Source organism: Bombina bombina, chromosome 7 (assembly GCF_027579735.1).
Source record: "Bombina bombina isolate aBomBom1 chromosome 7, aBomBom1.pri, whole genome shotgun sequence".
Taxonomy (NCBI): domain Eukaryota; kingdom Metazoa; phylum Chordata; class Amphibia; order Anura; family Bombinatoridae; genus Bombina; species Bombina bombina.
The window spans coordinates 463,077,863-463,097,759 of record NC_069505.1 but is presented as its reverse complement, the minus strand read 5'-3'; the positions used below and the strand labels follow the sequence as shown (position 1 = coordinate 463,097,759).

The 19,897-nt window shown below is 37.7% G+C and overlaps 1 protein-coding gene across 3 annotated transcripts in view; it reads right to left on the bottom strand.

Moving 5' to 3' along the window:
- Positions 1-909: 909 nt before the first annotated feature.
- The window catches only part of LOC128666734 (oocyte zinc finger protein XlCOF6.1), a 70,234-nt gene continuing 51,246 nt past the window's right edge, over positions 910-19,897 (bottom strand). For all 3 annotated transcript variants that reach the window (XM_053721487.1, XM_053721486.1, XM_053721488.1), the window contains one exon: positions 910-3,097. In XM_053721487.1, the coding sequence (XP_053577462.1) occupies positions 2,355-3,097 (743 nt within the window). In that variant the 3' untranslated portion in view covers positions 910-2,354. The remainder of the gene's footprint in view (positions 3,098-19,897) is intronic.

The following is a 19,897-nucleotide window of genomic DNA, read 5'->3' as shown; positions in this document are numbered from 1 at the left end:
GAACTATGAGGAGAAAGTGCGCAACAAATTTTGGCACTTGTTAGCCCCGCCCATCGTGGGAGTTACCAGAAAAAACCTTCCCTCATGTTTTTTAAGCATAGTATGCCGTTTAAATGATACGCAAGTTAAAAACACCACCTCTGAGCCTGCTCCTCGTCCCCAGTGCCTGCTATTACTGCCCAAAATAATTATTCTCCAAGTCGCAAGAGAATTATTATAATCTGTCCCATTATATAATGTTTTAAAGTGCCATACTTTTATTCTGAACGTATCCCCAGAAAATAAAAAGTCACCACTTACCTTTTTGCATCTGCCCATAGCTCATTAGGTTTGAGAGGCAAGATTCCTCACATGGACCTGTGGAAAAAAACAAAGACTGAATAATCTTATTCAGGCTTTAGGAATAGGGCAGCATCAGTATATGGGAGGCGCAGTGAGAATTATGTCCCACAAGTTTCCATTGCTCTAAAGTCACCACTGCTCTACTGATGAGACTGATATGGACTATGACTACACTCCAGAACAAAGCAGCACAATCTTGCACTACATAAAAAATAATAAACTCTTGATTGAAGAATCTTTTACTAACACCTAACTTTACCACTCCCTTACTCTAACATAGGCAAAGAGAATGACTGGGGTTGGAGGGAAGGGAAGTGATATTTAAAAGCTTTGTTGTGGTGCTCTTTGCCGTCTCCTGCTGGGCAGGAGTGATATTCCCAATAGTAATTAGATGATCCGTGGACTCATTGTGTCATTAGAAAGAAAAAGTGAATATTTTATTCAGCAATTCTTGAATTTTCTAGTATTTCTTTCACACAAATATAAATGACTTGTTCACGGATTTCAGCAAGGCATATGTAGATAGCAGCCCTCACGTGTACATGCACGGATCAAACAGAGGATAAGTAACATGATGAAATATATTTATTAACATATCTTCTATGGAAGTATTACAATTATTTCTCCCTTCAAAAAGACATTATTTCAGTTTTAATATTTATTGATGTCACCAATACTTACATAGTAACAAGTTTTACCATAATAATAAAAAAAAGTGACATGCAATTACTAAATTATATAAACACTGCTACAGCATTGACCCTTAATAAGCAATATTATCATTTATTTGTATAGCACTTGGGATACAGAAACATGAAACCCACGGGAAGCAGGGTTAATCCAGACGCCATCACTTGGTATTATGTTCCGGATCTCTCATTTATCTCTATCGATAAGCCAATAACGTGATTGGTTACTGAGTATCACGTCAGTAAATATACAGGCTAGCAGTATGCGGTCGGTTACAGAGTATCATGTCAGTAAATATACAGGCTAGCAGTAGGACAAGATGCTATGTCTGTGTAACAGGTTTAATGGGTCAGTACCTTTCTTGCATTATTACTTAAAAGGTAATTAACCCATTAGTGTACATGGCACGTCTGTTGCACATCTAGGGGTGTCTCATGGACAGCGGCAAGAGAAAGCATACAGAAATAGCTCAGTCCATAAGACCTGCGCTGTTACAACCCAGGAAGCCCCTTGTGACAGGCGATGTTTAGGGTATGTTGCTGTAATTGAGGGTTAAACCATTGTCTGTCAATTCTGTAACCTGTACATAAATAGCTGGTTAGGGCAATTTACAGCATGTTGTAAACCTACATTACACAATTAGCTCTCTGACCTCACTAGGGAGTGCTTTACAAATTACAATATTAACACAAAACCAGAGGTGTATAACTGGTATAATATAATTCCACAGTCTCATCCCATTGTGATACAAATGTTTACAATTCTCATCTTATATAACACATAATGGACCAGCAGTAATGATAAATATATATTATGTATATATACACACACACAAAACAGATTATATATATATATATATATATATGACACACGTGACAAAGATATATATATATATATATATATACACACACGTAAATAAAAACACATACGTGTATATATACAGTGTGTGTGTGTATATATATATATATATATATATTTTGTGTGTGCGCATGTATATATTGTTTGTTTATATAGTATTTATGTATATATATTTATTTCAGTTAAGTGCACAAAACAAAATTATTAAAAACTATCATTGTTTGCAGTCCATAGACACACCCATTAAGATACATTGAGTAGGATTACCATATCTCCTTTGCTGTAGCCTATTAGGAACAGATTAGCTACTGGAGCAGCATTTACTGTGTAGCTTGTTGCAGGGTCATTGTTTTGGATCCTGTACTCCAGCATCAATGAAGGCAACAAAACACAATTACAGGAAGAGCAGGCACCATATAAAAACACATTGCACAGTTTATTTACATGAGGAACTAAATTGCCTTTTACAACGTCACGTTGAGAATGTCTATACTTGTGTTGGCTCTATGCGTCTTCATGTGACTCAGAAGGTTTGATTTGCAACTAAAACTTTTCCCGCAGTCAGAACACAAAAAGGGTTTCTCTCCGGTGTGAATTTTCTGATGCCGGTGAAGGTCTGACTGCTGAATAAAACATTTTCCACAATCAGAACACGAAAAAGGTTTCTCTCCGGTGTGCGTTTTCTTGTGCCGCTGAAGGTCTCGTCGATAATTAAAACATTTGCCACAATCTAAACAGGAAAATGGCTTCTCCCCTGTATGAATTCTCTGATGCGCAATAAGCGTTGGTTGCTGCGTAAAACATTTACCACATTCTGGACACGAATACGCCTTTTCTCCCGTATGACTTTTCTGATGTCGAATCATATGCGAGTGATAAGTAAAATGCTTCCCACAAACTGAACAGGCAAACGGTTTCTCCCCAGTATGAATCCGCTGATGGGTAATAAGGCTCGACTGCTGGGTAAAACATTTCCCGCATAACGCACACTTATATGGTTTCTCTCCCGTGTGAATTTTTTGATGTCGAATCAGGTTTGATTGATAGGTAAAATATTTTCCACAATCAGAGCAGGAAAACTGTTTCTGTCCTGTATGAATGCTCTGATGTGCAAGGAGCGATGGCTTCTGCGTAAAACACTTCCCACATTCTAAACAGGTAAATGGTTTTCTATATTCAAAATTTGCGTTTAACTTGAAACATTCATCTGTAAAAAAAAAATACACAAACATAATTGTAATATATCTCAGCATGTCACGGAGAACTAAGATTTAACAAACTTAAAGGCAATCGGGTCTGTCTTTATTTCCCTCTAAATGCACATCCCCAGGTATTCTTGTACTTCCTTACAGTATGTGCCCTTCCTAACTCAATGGCTCTGGTAAATTACTCAAAATTTAAATAAAAAATTAGATTAACCCTTTAACTGCTGAGGCATTTCCACCCGAGATGTTTTGTAGTTGAGATGCTGCTTATACTTAGGCCCTACTGTAGGTAATTTTTTAGTGAGAAACCCACAGATATAATATATCTTCTTATACCAGAAGATTCACACTATAGAAAAAGAACTAAGTGGTAGGTCTGGACTGTTACCTAGGAGCTCAATGCCAACTCTAAAATAAACTGCGATCCCTCTGACACAGTTAAAAATATGGAAATAGGAAAAAGTGGGTTATAGAGTGACGCACTGAGCTGAGCTCATAGCAGTATAAATATAAAAAAATATATGAATATATAAATAAATATGAATAAATAAGAAATATAAGAAATATTGATATGTCAATATAATATAAATATAAGACCTAAAAAAGGAGAATATAAGACCTAAAAAAGGAGAAGCATAAAAAGGACATATAAAAAACTGTAGTAGATATATAAATAAATGAACTAACCATCAATTAATAGTACCAAGATCAAAATCAATTTAATAACATATGCACAAGATCTAAAATTGAAAAAGTTCATGCAGTGCTATAAGATAATAAAATAACTAAATAAATGGACAATAAAATATATGATATGATAGTACCTCTAAATAAATAACATAGCAATAAATAACATCATAAAATCTGTCTAATAGATAAGAAAACATAATTTATGTAAGAACTTACCTGATAAATTCATTTCTTTCATATTGGCAAGAGTCCATGAGCTAGTGACGTATGGGATATACATTCCTACCAGGAGGGGCAAAGTTTCCCAAACCTCAAAATGCCTATAAATACACCCCCCCCACCACACCCACAATTCAGTTTAACGAATAGCCAAGAAGTGGGATGATAAGAAAGGAGCAAAAGCATCAACAAGGAATTGGAATAATTGTGCTTTATCCAAAAAATCATAACCACCACAAAAAAGGGTGGATCTCATGGACTCTTGCCAATATGAAAGAAATGATTTTATCAGGTAAGTTCTTACATAAATTATGTTTTCTTTCATGTAATTGGCAAGAGTCCATGATCTAGTGACGTATGGGATAGCAAATACCCAAGATGTGGAACTCCACGCAAGAGTCACTAGAGAGGGAGGGATAAAAATAAAGACAGCCAATTCCGCTGAAAAAATAATCCACAACCCAAATCAAAAGTTTTAATCATATAATGAAAAAAACTGAAAATATAAGCAGAAGAATAAAACTGAAACAGCTGCCTGAAGTATTTTTCTACCAAAAACTGCTTCTGAAGAAGAGAAAAACATCAAAATGGTAGAATTTAAGAAAAAGAAAGCAAAGAAGACTAAGTTGCTGCTTTGCAAATCTGATCAACAGAGGCTTCATTCTTAAAAACCTAGGACGTGGAATCTAACCTAGTAGAATGAGCCGTAATCCTCTGAGGCGGGGAATTACCCGACTCCAAATAAGCATGATGAATCAAAAGCTTAACCAAGATGCCAAAGAAATGGCAGAAGCCTTCTGACCTTTCCTAGAACTGGAAAAGATAAATAGACTAGAAGTCTTCCTGAAAGTAGCTTCAACATAATAATTCGAAGCTCTTGCCACATCCAAAGAATGTAAGGATCTCTCCAGAGAATTCTTAGAATTAGGACACAAAGAAGGGACAACAATTTCTCTACTAATGTTGTTAAAGTTCACAACTTTAGATAAAAATTTAAACTAAGTCCGCAAAAAAACGCCTTATCCTGATGAAAAATCAGAAAAAGGAGACTCACAAAAAAGAGCAGATAAAACAGAAACTCTTCTAGCAGAAGAGATGGCCAAAAAGAACAATACTTTCCAAGAAAGTAATTTAATGTCCAGAAAAAGCATAGGCTCAAATGGAGGAGCCTGTAAAGCCTTCAAAATCAAATTAAGACTCCAAGGAGGAGAGATTGACTTAATGACAGGCTTGATACGAACCAAAACCTGTACAAAACAAAAAAATATCAGGAAGTTTAGCAATTTTTCTGTGGAACAGAACAGAAAGAGCAGAGATTTGTCCTTCCAAGACCTTGCAGACAAACCCTTATCTAAACCCTCCTGAAAAAACTGAAAAATTCTAGGAATTCTAAAAGAATGCCAAGAGAATTTATGAGAAGAACACCATGAAATGTAAGTCTTCCAAACTCGATAATTAATCTTTCTAGACACAGATTCACGAGCCTGTAACATAGTTTAAATCACTGAGTCAGAGAAACTTCTATGACTAAGCATTCAATCTCCATACCATCAAATTTAATGATTTGAGATCCAGATGGAAAAACAAATCTTGAGATATAAGGTCTGGCATTAATGGAAACGGCCAAGGTTGGCAACTAAACATCTGAACAAGATCCAGATACCAAAACCTGAGCGGCCATGCTAGAGCCACCAGCAGCACAAACAATTGCTCCATGATGATTTTGAAAATCACTCTTGGAAGAAGAACTAGAGGCAGAAAAATATAAGCAAGTTGATAACTCCAAGGAAGTGTCAATGCATCCACTGCTTACGCCTGAGGATCCCTGGACCTAGATAGGTACCAGGGAAGTTTCTTGTTTAGATGAGATGCCATCAGATCTATTTCTGGAAGCCTGCACATCTGAACAACTTGAAAAAAAAAAAAAAAAGACATCTGGGTGAAGAGACCATCCTCCCAGATGTAAAGCTTGATGACAAAGATAATCCGCTTCCCAATTGTCTAAACCTGGGATATGGACCGCAGAAATTAGACAGGAGCTGAATTTTGCCCAAGCAAGTATCCAAAATACTTCTTTCATAGCCTGAGGACTAAGAGTCCCACCCTAATGATTGACATACGCCACAGTTGTGACATTGTCTGACTGAAAACCAATAAACGTCTCTCTCTTCAAATAGAAGCCAAAACTGAAGAACTGTGAGAATCGCACGGAGTTCCAAAATATTGATAGATAATCTCGCCTCTTGAGATTTCCAAACCCCTTGTGCTGTCAGAGATCCTCAGACAGCTTCCCAACCTAAGAGACTCGCACCTGTTGTGATCACGGTCCAGGTTGGATGAACCAAAGAGACCCGAAGAAATATATGATGGTGATCTAATCACCAAGTCAGAAATAGTTAAATATTGGGATTCAAGGATATTAAATGTGATATCCTAGAATAATCCCTGCACCATTAAGTCAGTATTAAAAACTGAAAAGGTTTCATATGAAAATGAGCAGAGAGAATTGAATCCAATGCCGAAGTCATGAGACCAAAAACTTCCATGCATATAGCTACTGAAGGAAATAATAGAGACTAAAGGTTCGACAAGCTGAACCCAATACAAATTGTCTCTTGTCTGTTAGAAACAAAGACATTGACACAATCTTTTCTGGAAACCCAAAAAAAGGTGACTCTTGTCTTGAGGAATCAAGGAACTTTTGGTAAAAAGATCCTCCAACCATGTCCTTGAAGAAGTTGAAACGTATGAGATTCTGCAGAACGAAAAGACTGAGCAAATACCACAATATTGTCCAAATAAGGAAAACACCAAGAACCTTTTGAAAAGACTCCTAGAGCTGTCGCTAGGCCAGAAAGGAAAAGCAACAAATTGGTAATGCTTGTCTAAAAAAGAGAATCTCAGAAAATGAAAATAATCTGAATGAAAACAGAATATGAAGATATGCATCCTGAAAGTCTATTGTAGGCAAATAATGCCGTTGCTGACCACAAAGCAGAATAGACCATATAAACACCATTCTGAAAGATGGTACTCTTACATGACAATTCAAAAAAGATTTTCTATCTTTGGGACAATTAATAGTTCTGAACAAAACCCCAGACCCCGTTCCTGAAATGGAACTGGTATGAATACCCCAGATAACTCCAGGTCTGAAACACACTTCAGGAAAGTCTGAGCCTTTACTGGAATAGCTGGAATATGCTAGAGAGAAAAAGACTTCTCACAGGCGGTCTTACTCTGAATCCTATTCTATACCCAAATTTAAGAAGTTTGGACCAAATTGAACCAAATAACTTTAGAAAAAGTCTTAACCTGCCCCTTACCAGCTATGCTAGAATAAGGGCCGCACCTTCATGCGAATTTGGGGGCTCACTTTGATCTTTAAAATGGCTTGAATTCATTCCATTTGAAGAAAGCTTCCAATTAGAAACATGTTACTTGGGGAAGAAATAGGTTTCTGTTCTTTAACAAGAACACAAACTAATATAAGCTTAAGATTTACTCTTAGAACTTAATTTTGAAGCAAAAAAACTCCCTTCCCCAGAGTAACAGATGAAAGTATTGAATCCAATTGTGAACGAAATAATAATTACCTTGGAAAAATAAAAATCTGGATTATAGAAATCAAATTAGTATTCCAAGATTTAAGACACAAAAGTTCTTCTAGCTAAAATAGCTAAAGACATAGATTCAACCTCAACTGTGAAAATATCAAAAAATGACATCACAAATGAAATTATTAGCATGTTGAATCTACTTAACAATGCTAAACAAATCATAATTTGATACTTGTTGCGCTAAAGTATCCAACCAAAAAGTAGAAACAGTTGCAACATCAGCCAAATAAAATGCAGACCTAAGAAAAGGACCTGAAAATAAAATAATTTTCCTTAGATAAGATACAAATCTCCGATCTGAAGAAACTTAAAAATAAATACTATTTCCATAAGAATAGTAGTATGTTTAGCAAGAGTATAGATAGCCCCATTAACTTTGGGGATCTTTAGCACTCCAAACTAACTTCTGGCAAAGGATACAACTTAAAAACCTTAAAGAAGGAATAAAAGAGGTCCCAGGCCTATTCCATTCCCTAGTATCAGGAACTGGAAAAAAAACGCTGAAGAAACCACAGGAGGTTAATAAGCAGAATTTAAATGTTTAGCTAGTCTTAAAATCAAAAAACACAATTTATGCTTACCTGATAAATGTATTTCTCTTGTGGTGTATCCAGTCCACGGATCATCCATTACTTGTGGGATATTCTCATTCCCAACAGGAAGTTGCAAGAGGACACCCACAGCAGAGCTGTTATATAGCTCCTCCCCTCACTACCATATCCAGTCATTCGACCGAAAACAAGCAGAAAAAGGAGAAACCATAGGGTGCAGTGGTGACTGTAGTTTAAATTTAAAATGACCTGCCTTAAAATGACAGGGAGGGCCGTGGACTGGATACACCACAAGAGAAATAAATTTATCAGGTAAGCATAAATTGTGTTTTCTCTTGTAAGGTGTATCCAGTCCACGGATCATCCATTACTTGTGGGATACCAATACCAAAGTACACGGATGAAGGGAGGGACAAGGCAGGTACTTAAACGGAAAGTACCACTGCCTGTAAAACCTCTCTCTCAAAAATAGCCTCCGAAGAAGCAAAAGTATCAAATTTGTAGAATTTTGAAAAAGTATGAAGCGAAGACCAAGTCGCCGCCTTGCAAATCTGTTCAACAGAAGCCTCATTTTTAAAGGCCCAAGTGGAAGCCACAGCTCTAGTGGAATGAGCTGTAATCCTTTCAGGAGGCTGCTGTCCAGCAGTCTCATAGGCTAAGCGTATTATGCTTCTTAGCCAAAAAGAAAGAGAGGTTGCCGAAGCCTTTTGACCTCTCCTCTGTCCAGAGTAGACAACAAACAAAGCAGATGTTTGACGAAAATCTTTAGTAGCTTGTAAGTAAAACTTTAAAGCACGAACCCCGTCCAGATTATGTAATAGACGTTCCTTCTTCGAAGAAGGATTAGGACACAAGGATGGAACAACAATCTCTTGATTGATATTCTTGTTAGATACCACCTTAGGTAAAAACCCAGGTTTGGTACGCAGGACTACCTTATCAGAATGAAAAATCAGATAAGGAGAATCACATTGTAAGGCAGATAACTCGGAGACTCTACGAGCTGAGGAAATAGCTACCAAAAAAAAGGACTTTCCAAGATAAAAGTTTGATATCTGTGGAATGAAGAGGTTCAAACGGAACTCCTTGAAGAACCTTAAGAACCAAATTTAAGCTCCATGGTGGAGCAACAGGTTTAAACACAGGCTTGATTCTGACTAAAGCCTGACAAAATGCCTGAACGTCTGGAACATCTGCCAGACGCTTGTGTAAAAGAATAGACAGAGCAGAAATCTGTCCCTTTAAGGAACTAGCTGACAAACCTTTTTCCAAGCCTTCTTGGAGAAAAGATAATATCCTAGGAATCCTGACCTTACTCAATGAGTAACCCTTGGATTCACACCAATAAAGATATTTACGCCATATCTTATGGTAAATTTTCCTGGTGACAGGCTTTCGTGCCTGTATTAAGGTATCAATGACTGACTCGGAGAAGCCACGCTTTGATAAAATCAAGCGTTCAATCTCCATGCAGTCAGTCTCAGAGAAATTAGATTTGGATCGTGGAAAGGACCCTGAAGTAGAAGGTCCTGTCTCAGAGGCAGAGTCCATGGTGGAAAGGATGACATGTCCACTAGATCTGCATACCAGGTCTTGCGTGGCCACGCAGGCGCTATTAAAATCACTGATGCTCTCTCCTGCTTGATCTTGGCAATCAGTCAAGGGAGCAGAGGAAACGGTGGAAACACATAAGCCAGGTTGAAAGACCAGGGCGCTGCCAGAGCATCTATCAGCGTCGCCCTGGGGTCCCTGGACCTGGATCCGTAACAAGGAAGCTTGACGTTTTGTTGAGACGCCATGAGATCCAGTTCTGGTTTGCCCCAGCGATGAATCACTTGTGCAAACACCTCCGGATGGAGTTCCCACTCCCCCGGATGAAAAGTCTGTCGACTTAGAAAATCCGCCTCCCAGTTCTCTACACCTGGGATATGGATAGCTGATAGGTGGCAGGAGTGATTCTCCGCCCAGCGAATTATCTTTGAGACTTCTAACATCGCTTGGGAACTTCTTGTTCCCCCTTGATGGTTGATGTAAGCCACAGTCGTGATGTTGTCCGACTGAAATCTGATGTACCTCAGAGTTGCTAACTGAGACCAAGCCTGAAGAGCATTGAATATCGCTCTTAGTTCCAGAATATTTATTGGAAGGAGAGACTCCTCCTGAGTCCACGATCCCTGAGCCTTCAGGGAGTTCCAGACTGCACCCCAACCTAGAAGGCTGGCATCTGTTGTTACAATTGTCCAATCTGGCCTGCGAAAGGTCATACCTTTGGACAGATGGACTCGAGATAGCCACCAGAGAAGAGAATCCCTGGTCTCTTGGTCCAGATTCAGTTGAGGGGACAAATCTGTGTAATCCCCGTTCCACTGACTGAGCATGCATAGTTGCAGCGGTCTGAGATGTAAGCGTGCAAACGGCACCATGTCCATTGCCGCTACCATTAAGCCGATTACTTCCATACACTGAGCCACCGAAGGGTGCGGAATGGAATGAAGAACCCGGCAGGAATTTAGAAGCTTTGATAACCTGGACTCCGTCAGGTAAATTTTCATTTCTACAGAATCTATCAGAGTCCCTAGAAAGGAAACTCTTGTGAGTGGGGATAGAGAACTCTTTTCCTCGTTCACTTTCCACCCATGCGACCTCAGAAATGCCCGTACTACGTCTGTATGAGACTTGGCAATTTGGAAGTTTGACGCCTGTATCAGGATGTCGTCTAAATAAGGGGCTACTGCTATGCCCCGCGGCCTTAGGACCGCCAGAAGGGACCCTAGAACCTTCGTGAAGATTCTTGGGGCTGTAGCTAATCCAAAGGGAAGAGCTACAAACTGGTAATGCCTGTCCAGAAAGGCAAACCTGAGAAACCGATGATGATCTTTGTGCATCGGAATGTGAAGATAAGCATCCTTTAGATCCACTGTAGTCATATATTGACCTTCCTGGATCATAGGCAGGATGGTACGGATAGTTTCCATCTTGAATGATGGAACCCTGAGGAATTTGTTTAAGATCTTTAGATCCAAAATTGGTCTGAATGTTCCCTCTTTTTTGGGAACCACAAACAGATATGAGTAAAAACCCTGTCCTTGTTCCTCTTTTGGAACTGGATGGATCACTCCCATAACTAGGAGGTCTTGTACACAGTGTAAGAATGCCTCTCTCTTTATCTGGTTTGCAGATAATTGTGAAAGGTGAAATCTCACTTTTGGGGGAGAAGCTTTGAAGTCCAGAAGATATCCCTGGGATATAATTTCCAACGCCCAGGGATCCTGAACATCTCTTGCCCACGCCTGGGCGAAGAGTGAAAGTCTGCCCCCCACTAGATCCGTTACCGGATAGGGGGCCGTTCCTTCATGCTGTCTTAGAGGCAGCAGCAGGTTTCTTAGCCTGCTTACCTTTGTTCCAGGTCTGGTTTGGTCTCCAGACCGCCTTGGACTGAGCAACAGTTCCCTCTTGTCTTGCATTAGAGGAGGTTGATGCCGCACCTGCCTTGAAGTTTCGAAAGGCACGAAAATTAGACTGTTTGGCCCTGGATTTGGACCTGTCCTGAGGAAGGGCATGACCTTTTCCTCCAGTGATATCAGCAATAATCTCCTTCAAACCAGGCCCGAATAAGGTCTGCCCCTTGAAGGGAATGTTAAGCAGCTTAGATTTGGAAGTCACGTCAGCTGACCATGATTTAAGCCATAGCGCCCTGCATAGCAAAACCAGAATTCTTAGCCGTTAGTTTAGTCAAATGAACAATGGCATCAGAAACAAGAGAATTGGCTAGCTTAAGTGCAATAAGTTTGCCAAGTGTGTCATCCAATGGAGTCGCTACCTGTAAGGCCTCTTCCAGAGACTCAAACCAGAACGCCGCAGCAGCAGTTACAGGGGCAATGCATGCAAGGGGCTGTAGGATAAAACCTTGTTGACAAAATATTTTCTTAAGGTAACCTTCTAATTTTTTTATCCATTGGATCTGAAAAAGCACAACTGTCCTCGACAGGGATAGTAGTACGCTTTGCTAAAGTAGAAACTGCTCCCTCCACCTTAGGGACTGTCTGCCATAAGTCCCGTGTGGTGGCGTCAATAGGAAACATTTTTCTAAAAATAGGAGGGGGAGAGAACGGCACACCTGGTCTATGCCATTCCTTAGCAATAATTTCTGTAAACCTTTTAGGTATTGGAAAAACATCAGTACTCACCGGCACTGCATAGTATTTATCCAGTCTACACAATTTCTCTGGCACTGCAATTGTGTCACAGTCATTCAGAGCAGCTAAAACCTCCTTTAGTAACACACGGAGGTGTTCAAGCTTAAATTTAAATGTAGAAACATCAGAATCAGGTATTCTTCCTGAGTCAGAAACATCACCCACAGACTGAAGTTCTCCTTCCTCAGCTTCAGCATATTGTGAGGCAGTATCAGACATGGTTCTTAAAGCGTCAGTATGCTCTGCATTTCGTCTAACCCCAGAGCTATCTCGCTTACCTCTAAGTTCAGGTAGTCTGGCTAATACCGCTGACAGTGTATTATCCATGACTGCCGCCATGTCTTGTAAAGTAAACGCTATAGGTGCCCTTGATGTACTTGGCGTCATTTCAGCGCGAGTCCCTTGAGCGGGAGTCAAAGGATCTGACACGTGGGGAGAGTTAGTCGGCATAACTTCCCCCTCGTCAGATTCCCCTGGTGATAAATTTTTTAAAGACATAATATGATCTTTATTGCTTAAAGTGAAATCAGTACATTTGGTACACATTCTAAGAGGGGGTTCCACCATGGCTTTTAAACATAATGAACAAGGAGTTTCCTCTATGTCAGACATGTTTATACAGACTAGCAATGAGACTAGCAAGCTTGGAAAACACTTTAATTCAAGTTAACAAGCAAATATAAAAAACTGTACTGTGCCTTTAAGAGAAACAAATTTTGTCAAAATTTGAAAAACAGTGAAAAAAGGCAGTTACACAAATGAAATTTTTACAGTGTATGTAATAGGCTAACAGAGCATTGCACCCACTTGCAAATAGATGATTAACCCCTTAGTTCAAAAAACGGATCAAAAAAACGACAGACGTTTTTTACCAGTCACAGCAAACTGCCACAGCTCTTCTGTGGCTCCTACCTTCCCCAATAAACGTTTTTAGGCTCTTTAGAGACGTCCTGTAGCATTCAGGGAACTTCTGAGGAAAACTGGATGTCTCAGTCTGTAATTTTAACTGCGCAAAAAAGCGCTAAAATAGACCCCTCCCACTCATATTACAACAGTGAAAGGCCTCAGGAAACTGTTTCTAGGCAAAAATAAAGCCAGCCATGTGGAAAAAATTAGGCCCCAATAAGTTTTATCACCAAGCATATTTAAAAAACGATTAAACATGCCAGCAAACGTTTTATATAGCATATCTATAAGGGTATTACCCCTGAGAGTAAGCATGATACCAGTCGTTATTAAATCACTGTATTCAGGCTTAACTTACATTTATCAGGAATCAGCAGCATTTTCTAGCATTTCCAATCCTAGAAAAAATTATAACTGCACATACCTGATAGCAGAGTAAACTGCACGCCATGCTCCCTCTGAAGTTACCTCTTTTCTTTAGACATATGTGAGAACAGCAATGGATCTTAGTTACAACCTGCTAAGATCATAGAAAACTCAGGCAGATTCTTCTTCTATCTCTGCCTGAGATAAAATAGCACAACTCTGGTACTATTTAAAATAACAAACTTTTGATTGAAGTAAATAAACTAACTATTTTTCACCATTCCCTCTTACTACCTCCATGTGTGTTGAGAGTTGCAAGAGAATGACTGGGTATGGTAGTGAGGGGAGGAGCTATATAACAGCTCTGCTATGGGTGTCCTCTTGCAACTTCCTGTTGGGAATGAGAATATCCCACAAGTAATGGATGATCCGTGGACTGGATACACCTTACAAGAGAAAGACTAGTTTCCTCAATATCCAAAACAATCAACACCTTTTCAACAAAGAACGAATGTACTCTATTTAAAAGTAAAAAAGTAGATTTGTTAGTGTTAATATCTGATGAAAGATATTCTGAATGAGATAAAACATCATCAGAGAAGGATAATTCAGTATGTTGTCGGTCATTTGAAAATTCATCAATTAAATTAAAACCTTTACATTTTAATAGAAGGCGGGATGGCAGACAAAGCCTTAGAATAGAATCAGAAAAAAATTCCTATAAATTCCTAGGTATATCTTGTACATTAGATGTTAAAAGAATAATAATAGATAATCCATTAATACTGATGGACTCTAGCTGCGAGAATTAAGTGTGAATTGCAGGACACATTGATCACATATAAAGCAAAATATCAGTTTCCTTAAATGACAGTTTCAGGAATGGGAAAAAAATGCAAACAAAATAAGCCTCTGAAAACCAAAAGCAGAGTGAAATAAAGACTTAAATGATGTCAGAAATCTGGCGCCAAGTATGACGCCCACAACTGACAAAATATTTTTTGGCGCCAAGAACATCTGCAACAAATACAAGCGTCATAGATGACGCAACTATGTGAAAATTCTCGGCGCCAACTAAGACGCCGGAAATGACGAAAATACGTCAACAAACTTAATTCTCGCGCCAAAAAGTCTTGCGCCAAGAATGACGCAATAAATTATAGCATTTTGCGCACCCGCGAGCCTAACAGCCCGCAATTTAGAAGAAAGTCAATTTGAAAATTCTTGGTAAGCAAAAAAAAATTTTTTTTTAATTTTTTTATATGCATTTCCCAAATGAAACTGACAGTCTGCAAAAAGGAAATATACTGATAAACCTGAATCATGGCAAATATAAGTACAAACAATATATTTAGAACTTTACATTTAAAGTGCCAAACCATAGCTGAGAGTGTCTAAATAAAGGAAAACCTACTTACCAAAAGACACTCATCTACATAAAGTAGATAGCCAAACCAGTACTGAAACGAGAATCAGTAGAGGTAATGGTATATAAGAGTATATCGTCGATCTGAAAAGGGAGGTAGGAGATGAATCTCTACGACCGAAAACAGAGAACCTATGAAATAGATCCCCGTTAGGATGACCATTGCATTCAATAGGTAATACTCCCTTCACATCCCTCTGTCATTCACTGTACTCTGAGAGGAACCGGGCTTCAGCATGCTGAGAAGTGCATATCAACGTAGAAATCTAGCACAAACTTACTTCACCACCTCCATAGGAGGCAAATTTTGTAAAACTAAATTGTGGGTGTGGTGGGGGGGGTATTTATAGGCATTTTGAGGCTTGGGAAACTTTGCCCCTCCTGGTAGGAATGTATATCCCATACGTCACTAGCTCATGGACTCTTGCCAATTACATGAAAGAAATAAAGGCAACTATATGGTAATTCTGGTAGAAAACGGACAAGAAATGGCAATCTGCTATATCCAATTGGTGTGTCGAAGTCCGTATGACTGTTAATATTATAGATACAAGTAAATGATGTAAATGAAAGTTAAAAGTGTGGATAGAAGTCTGCAACCTTTTGGTAATAAGGCAAAATGTCAGTACAAATATGGACCAAATTGTCTCTTATATAGCGTCCGTTTTGTAATCTAGGTGGAGTATTCCCATACATTCCAGTTAGTAAGGTGGATCACTAAAGTCACTGACCGGTCAGAAATAAGTTAAAACATCGATGATGGAATAGTGAATGTGTTATCAAACGTACCTGACAGACTTAGTGGCTGCGAGCGGCTCTGATGCTGTTACCACGCTCTCAACTGAGCAATCAGTTGTGAGCACTTCACGCTGAGTTTCCCTTCACTCCCAAGCGTGACTCCAGCGTCTTTACTGTCGGCGTGTACGTTTCTTCTTCACCTGACTAGTTCATCCAATCCGGATAGCGGAAAAGCATTCCAAATTTGAAAACACTCAGTCGTGTTCCAAACAGCAAAAATATGTATTATAATTATCGTACTGGGTAATTCACAGGTTGTAAGTCATTCATCTACGCGTTTAGGCACGTTGTGCCTTCATCAAGATGACTTATAATAGGTCCCAATCCTCTTTTTATGGGCTTTTTTAGTACCGCCTTTTTAACTATATGTTACCATTTTCAATAAACTTTATTCATCGAACAATGTCCATTTCAAGCCGATCCATATATCATTTGCTGGTCTTATTATTTATTACTTGTATCAAATGCCATATTTCCCAGATTAATACATCAAATATTTTCAAAATGTCAAATAAGTATTATAATTGGTATGACTTATAGAAAGTGAGTGGTACTTTCTGTCTTTTAGCCATAATTTATTATACATTTTTCTACATTTTGCTATAGAAAATAATATCTCAAGTTTATGAAAACTAAGAATTTAAAATTTGGTGGAAGAAAAAATACTAGTACACACAATCTCTAATCTAAATAACTATAACCCCTATACTAACTATTCACTTAAGATTCTCAATTCACCCAATAGTTATAAAAACAATGAAGGAATCTGGTCTAACATTATGTGTCCCACAGATCATATATTATATTATGGTTGTAGGTATCAAAATAATACGTCTATAAAAGGCAGAATAGCAGATTAGGATATACATATAAAATTTTAAAATTCATGTTTTTGGGTCTTCTATAGATTACTCTAAATAAAAAATCTCTGATTTATTAATAGCTCATGATTCTACAGTAGAAAATAGAATAATTAATAATAATTAAAAGATATTAATACCAAGGGTTAAAAATATTATACTAATCAATTGATGGAATTTGTATTAAATAAAGAATACCAGATATATATATAAGCCAAATTAAAAATAAAAAAATTACCAAAATATTTCTTATTATATAAAATTCCTTTAAAACTTTCCAAAACAGAAATTTCTTTTTAAAATAGCATATATTTAAAAAAGTTTGTCTTAATATCTATAATATCATTAGTTAAAAGGGTTGAGATCAAGTTCAGCATTTAGTCCCCCTGGGGTCAGAGTAGCAACGTTAAAAATTAGTTCTGCTTCTGCCAATAAAAGCTGTTTCATTATGTTTCCTCCTCTATGGAGTTTCACCTTTTTAACACCCCAATACAATAAACCTTCAGTTTTCTGTCCATGGAAATCTTTAAAATGTTTGGAAAGTAAGTGATCCTCATATCCCCATTCTATATTAAGAAGATGTTGTCTTATCCTACCCCTTACCAGTCTGCTCGTCTGTCCAAAATATTGTTTTTTGCAAGGACATTGTATCATGTATACAACATTTTTGTCAGAGCATCTAATAGTTTCTCTAATTTTGACTTTTGAATCAGAATTACTGGCTTCTATCATTTTGCATTTTGTACTGAAACCACAGGCTTTGCACTGGTGACATGGGTAGAACCCTTCGAGTTTATTACCATGTATATCTAAGTTATGGCTTTTACCTTTTCTAAACTCACTAGGGGCTAGAATAGATTTTAATGTTTTGGCTTTTCTGTAGATGATCTTAGGTTTATTCTCTGTGATTTCACTCAGAATTGGGTCTTTCTGGACTAAATGCCAATGTTTGTGAATAATTTTTTTGATTAGTTTAAAATCTGCACTATATTGTGTGATGAATGTGGTTTCAAAGTCTTTAGGGTTGGATTGTTTTTTTTCTTTTTTACTAGTAAGCGTGTTTCTTTCTATTTTTTCCACACTTTGTATGGCTTCCGTTATATATTCCTCATTGTAACCTTTTTCTACGAATCTTTCTTTCAGTACATTAGCTTGACTCCTATAATCATCAATGGTAGAGCAATTTTTCCTTAATCTTAAAAATTTACCTTTCCGGACATTAAGCTTCCATTGATCAAAATGACAACTGTTAAAATGTATATAATTATTTGTATCTACTTTTTAAAAAAACGTTTTGGTCTGAATTTTGTTGTTAATAATTTCAATAGTGAGATCTAGAAAATCAATTGTTCTAACATTATAGTCATATGTGAAGGTTATTCCCCAATCATTCCTGTTGATATCTTCCATAAATAAATTTAGTAGATCCTGAATTTGGAAAGGAGGGGAGGATCTACTAAATTTATTGGAGTCACGCTTGGGAGTGAAACTCAGCGAGAAAGTGCTCACAACTGATTGCTCCGTTGAGAGCATGGTAACAGCATCGGAGCCGCTCGCAGCCATTCGCAGCCACTAAGTCTGTCAGGTACATTTGATAACACATTCACTATTCCATCATCAATGTTTTAACTTATTTCTGACTGGTCAGTGACTTTTGTGATCCACCTTACTAACTGGAACGTATGGGAATACTCTACCTAGATTACAAAACGGACGCTATATAAGAGACAATTTGGTCCGTATTTGTACTGACATTTTGCCTTATTACCAAAAGGTTGCAGACTTCGATCCACACTATTAACTTTCATTTACATCATTTACTTGTATCTATAATATTAACAGTCATACGGACTTCGACACACCAATTGGATATAGCAGATTGCCATTTCTTGTCCGTTTTCTACCAGAATTACCATATAGTTGCCTTTATTTCTTATCTATTAGACAGATTTTATGATGTTATTTATCGCTATGTTATTTATTTAGAGGTACTATCATATCATATTTTATTGTCCATTTATTTAGTTATTTATTGATGTGGCCACATCTTACTTGTTATTGATTTATTTAGTTGCATATTTTAGAGTCTTATAGCACTGCATGAACTTTTTCAATTTTAGATCTTGTGCATATATGTTATTAAATTGATTTTGATCTTGGTACTATTAATTGATGGTTAGTTCATTTATTTATATATCTACTACAGTTTTTTTTTTATATATCCCTTTATATGCTTCTCCTTTTTTAGGTCTTATATTTATATTATATTGACATATCTATATTTCTTATATATTCATATTTATCGATATATTTTTTTATATTTATACTGCTATGAGCTCAGCCTAGTGCGCCACTCTATAACCCACTTTTTCCAAGATTCACACTATACCATTATTTTATTTATATCTCATGTTTTGAAAAACTGAAGAAATGCATTTTTTATACACTCTATAGCAAACAGAAGGGGTTATCCTCATATAAATAAGGGGCTTTCATCTGAGCATAGGAGGCCCCATGAGCCGCTGTGTAAATAAACGCACATTTATTCACGCCAGAGTATCACTATTACCACAGTCACCACTTTAACACCTATATAGGGGCTTTATTTTTTTAAGAGGGGCTTTAAAACAAGGGGTCTTTCATAAGGGTATGTATACATTTAAAAATAGCGTGTTTTTTTTTTTAAATGCTGCTTAAACTTTAACCCCCAAGACACACACAGTTTGAAAGGTTATCACATTCTCTTTACAACGGTCAGTCTTGGGGGGTATCCAGAGCTTACGGGAGCTGAGATCGAGAGGTTTGAATACCAACCCCTCCATCTAACACCCTTAAGACTTACTGGCACGTCAGGGTTTCATGGGCTTGGTGACGATTGGTAAAGTGCAGATGGGGTGTAATACGGTTTTTAAAAGCACCACGCCCCCCCCATGACGATGCATGGCCATCATCAAGTCTAAATACATTGTGCGAATGATAGTATCACTATTTGCACTTAAAGGGTTAATGTGTTAGCTATTTATTTATTTTTACTTAAAGAGCCATTGAGCTAGGGTTTTTCAAGTCAAATCCATTCGATTAAATAACAGAGCACATTTGGGACAACATGAAATCCGTATTCCATTAACTCTGTCATTTTTCCCTATCACTTTGCTGCTGTATCTTTTTGC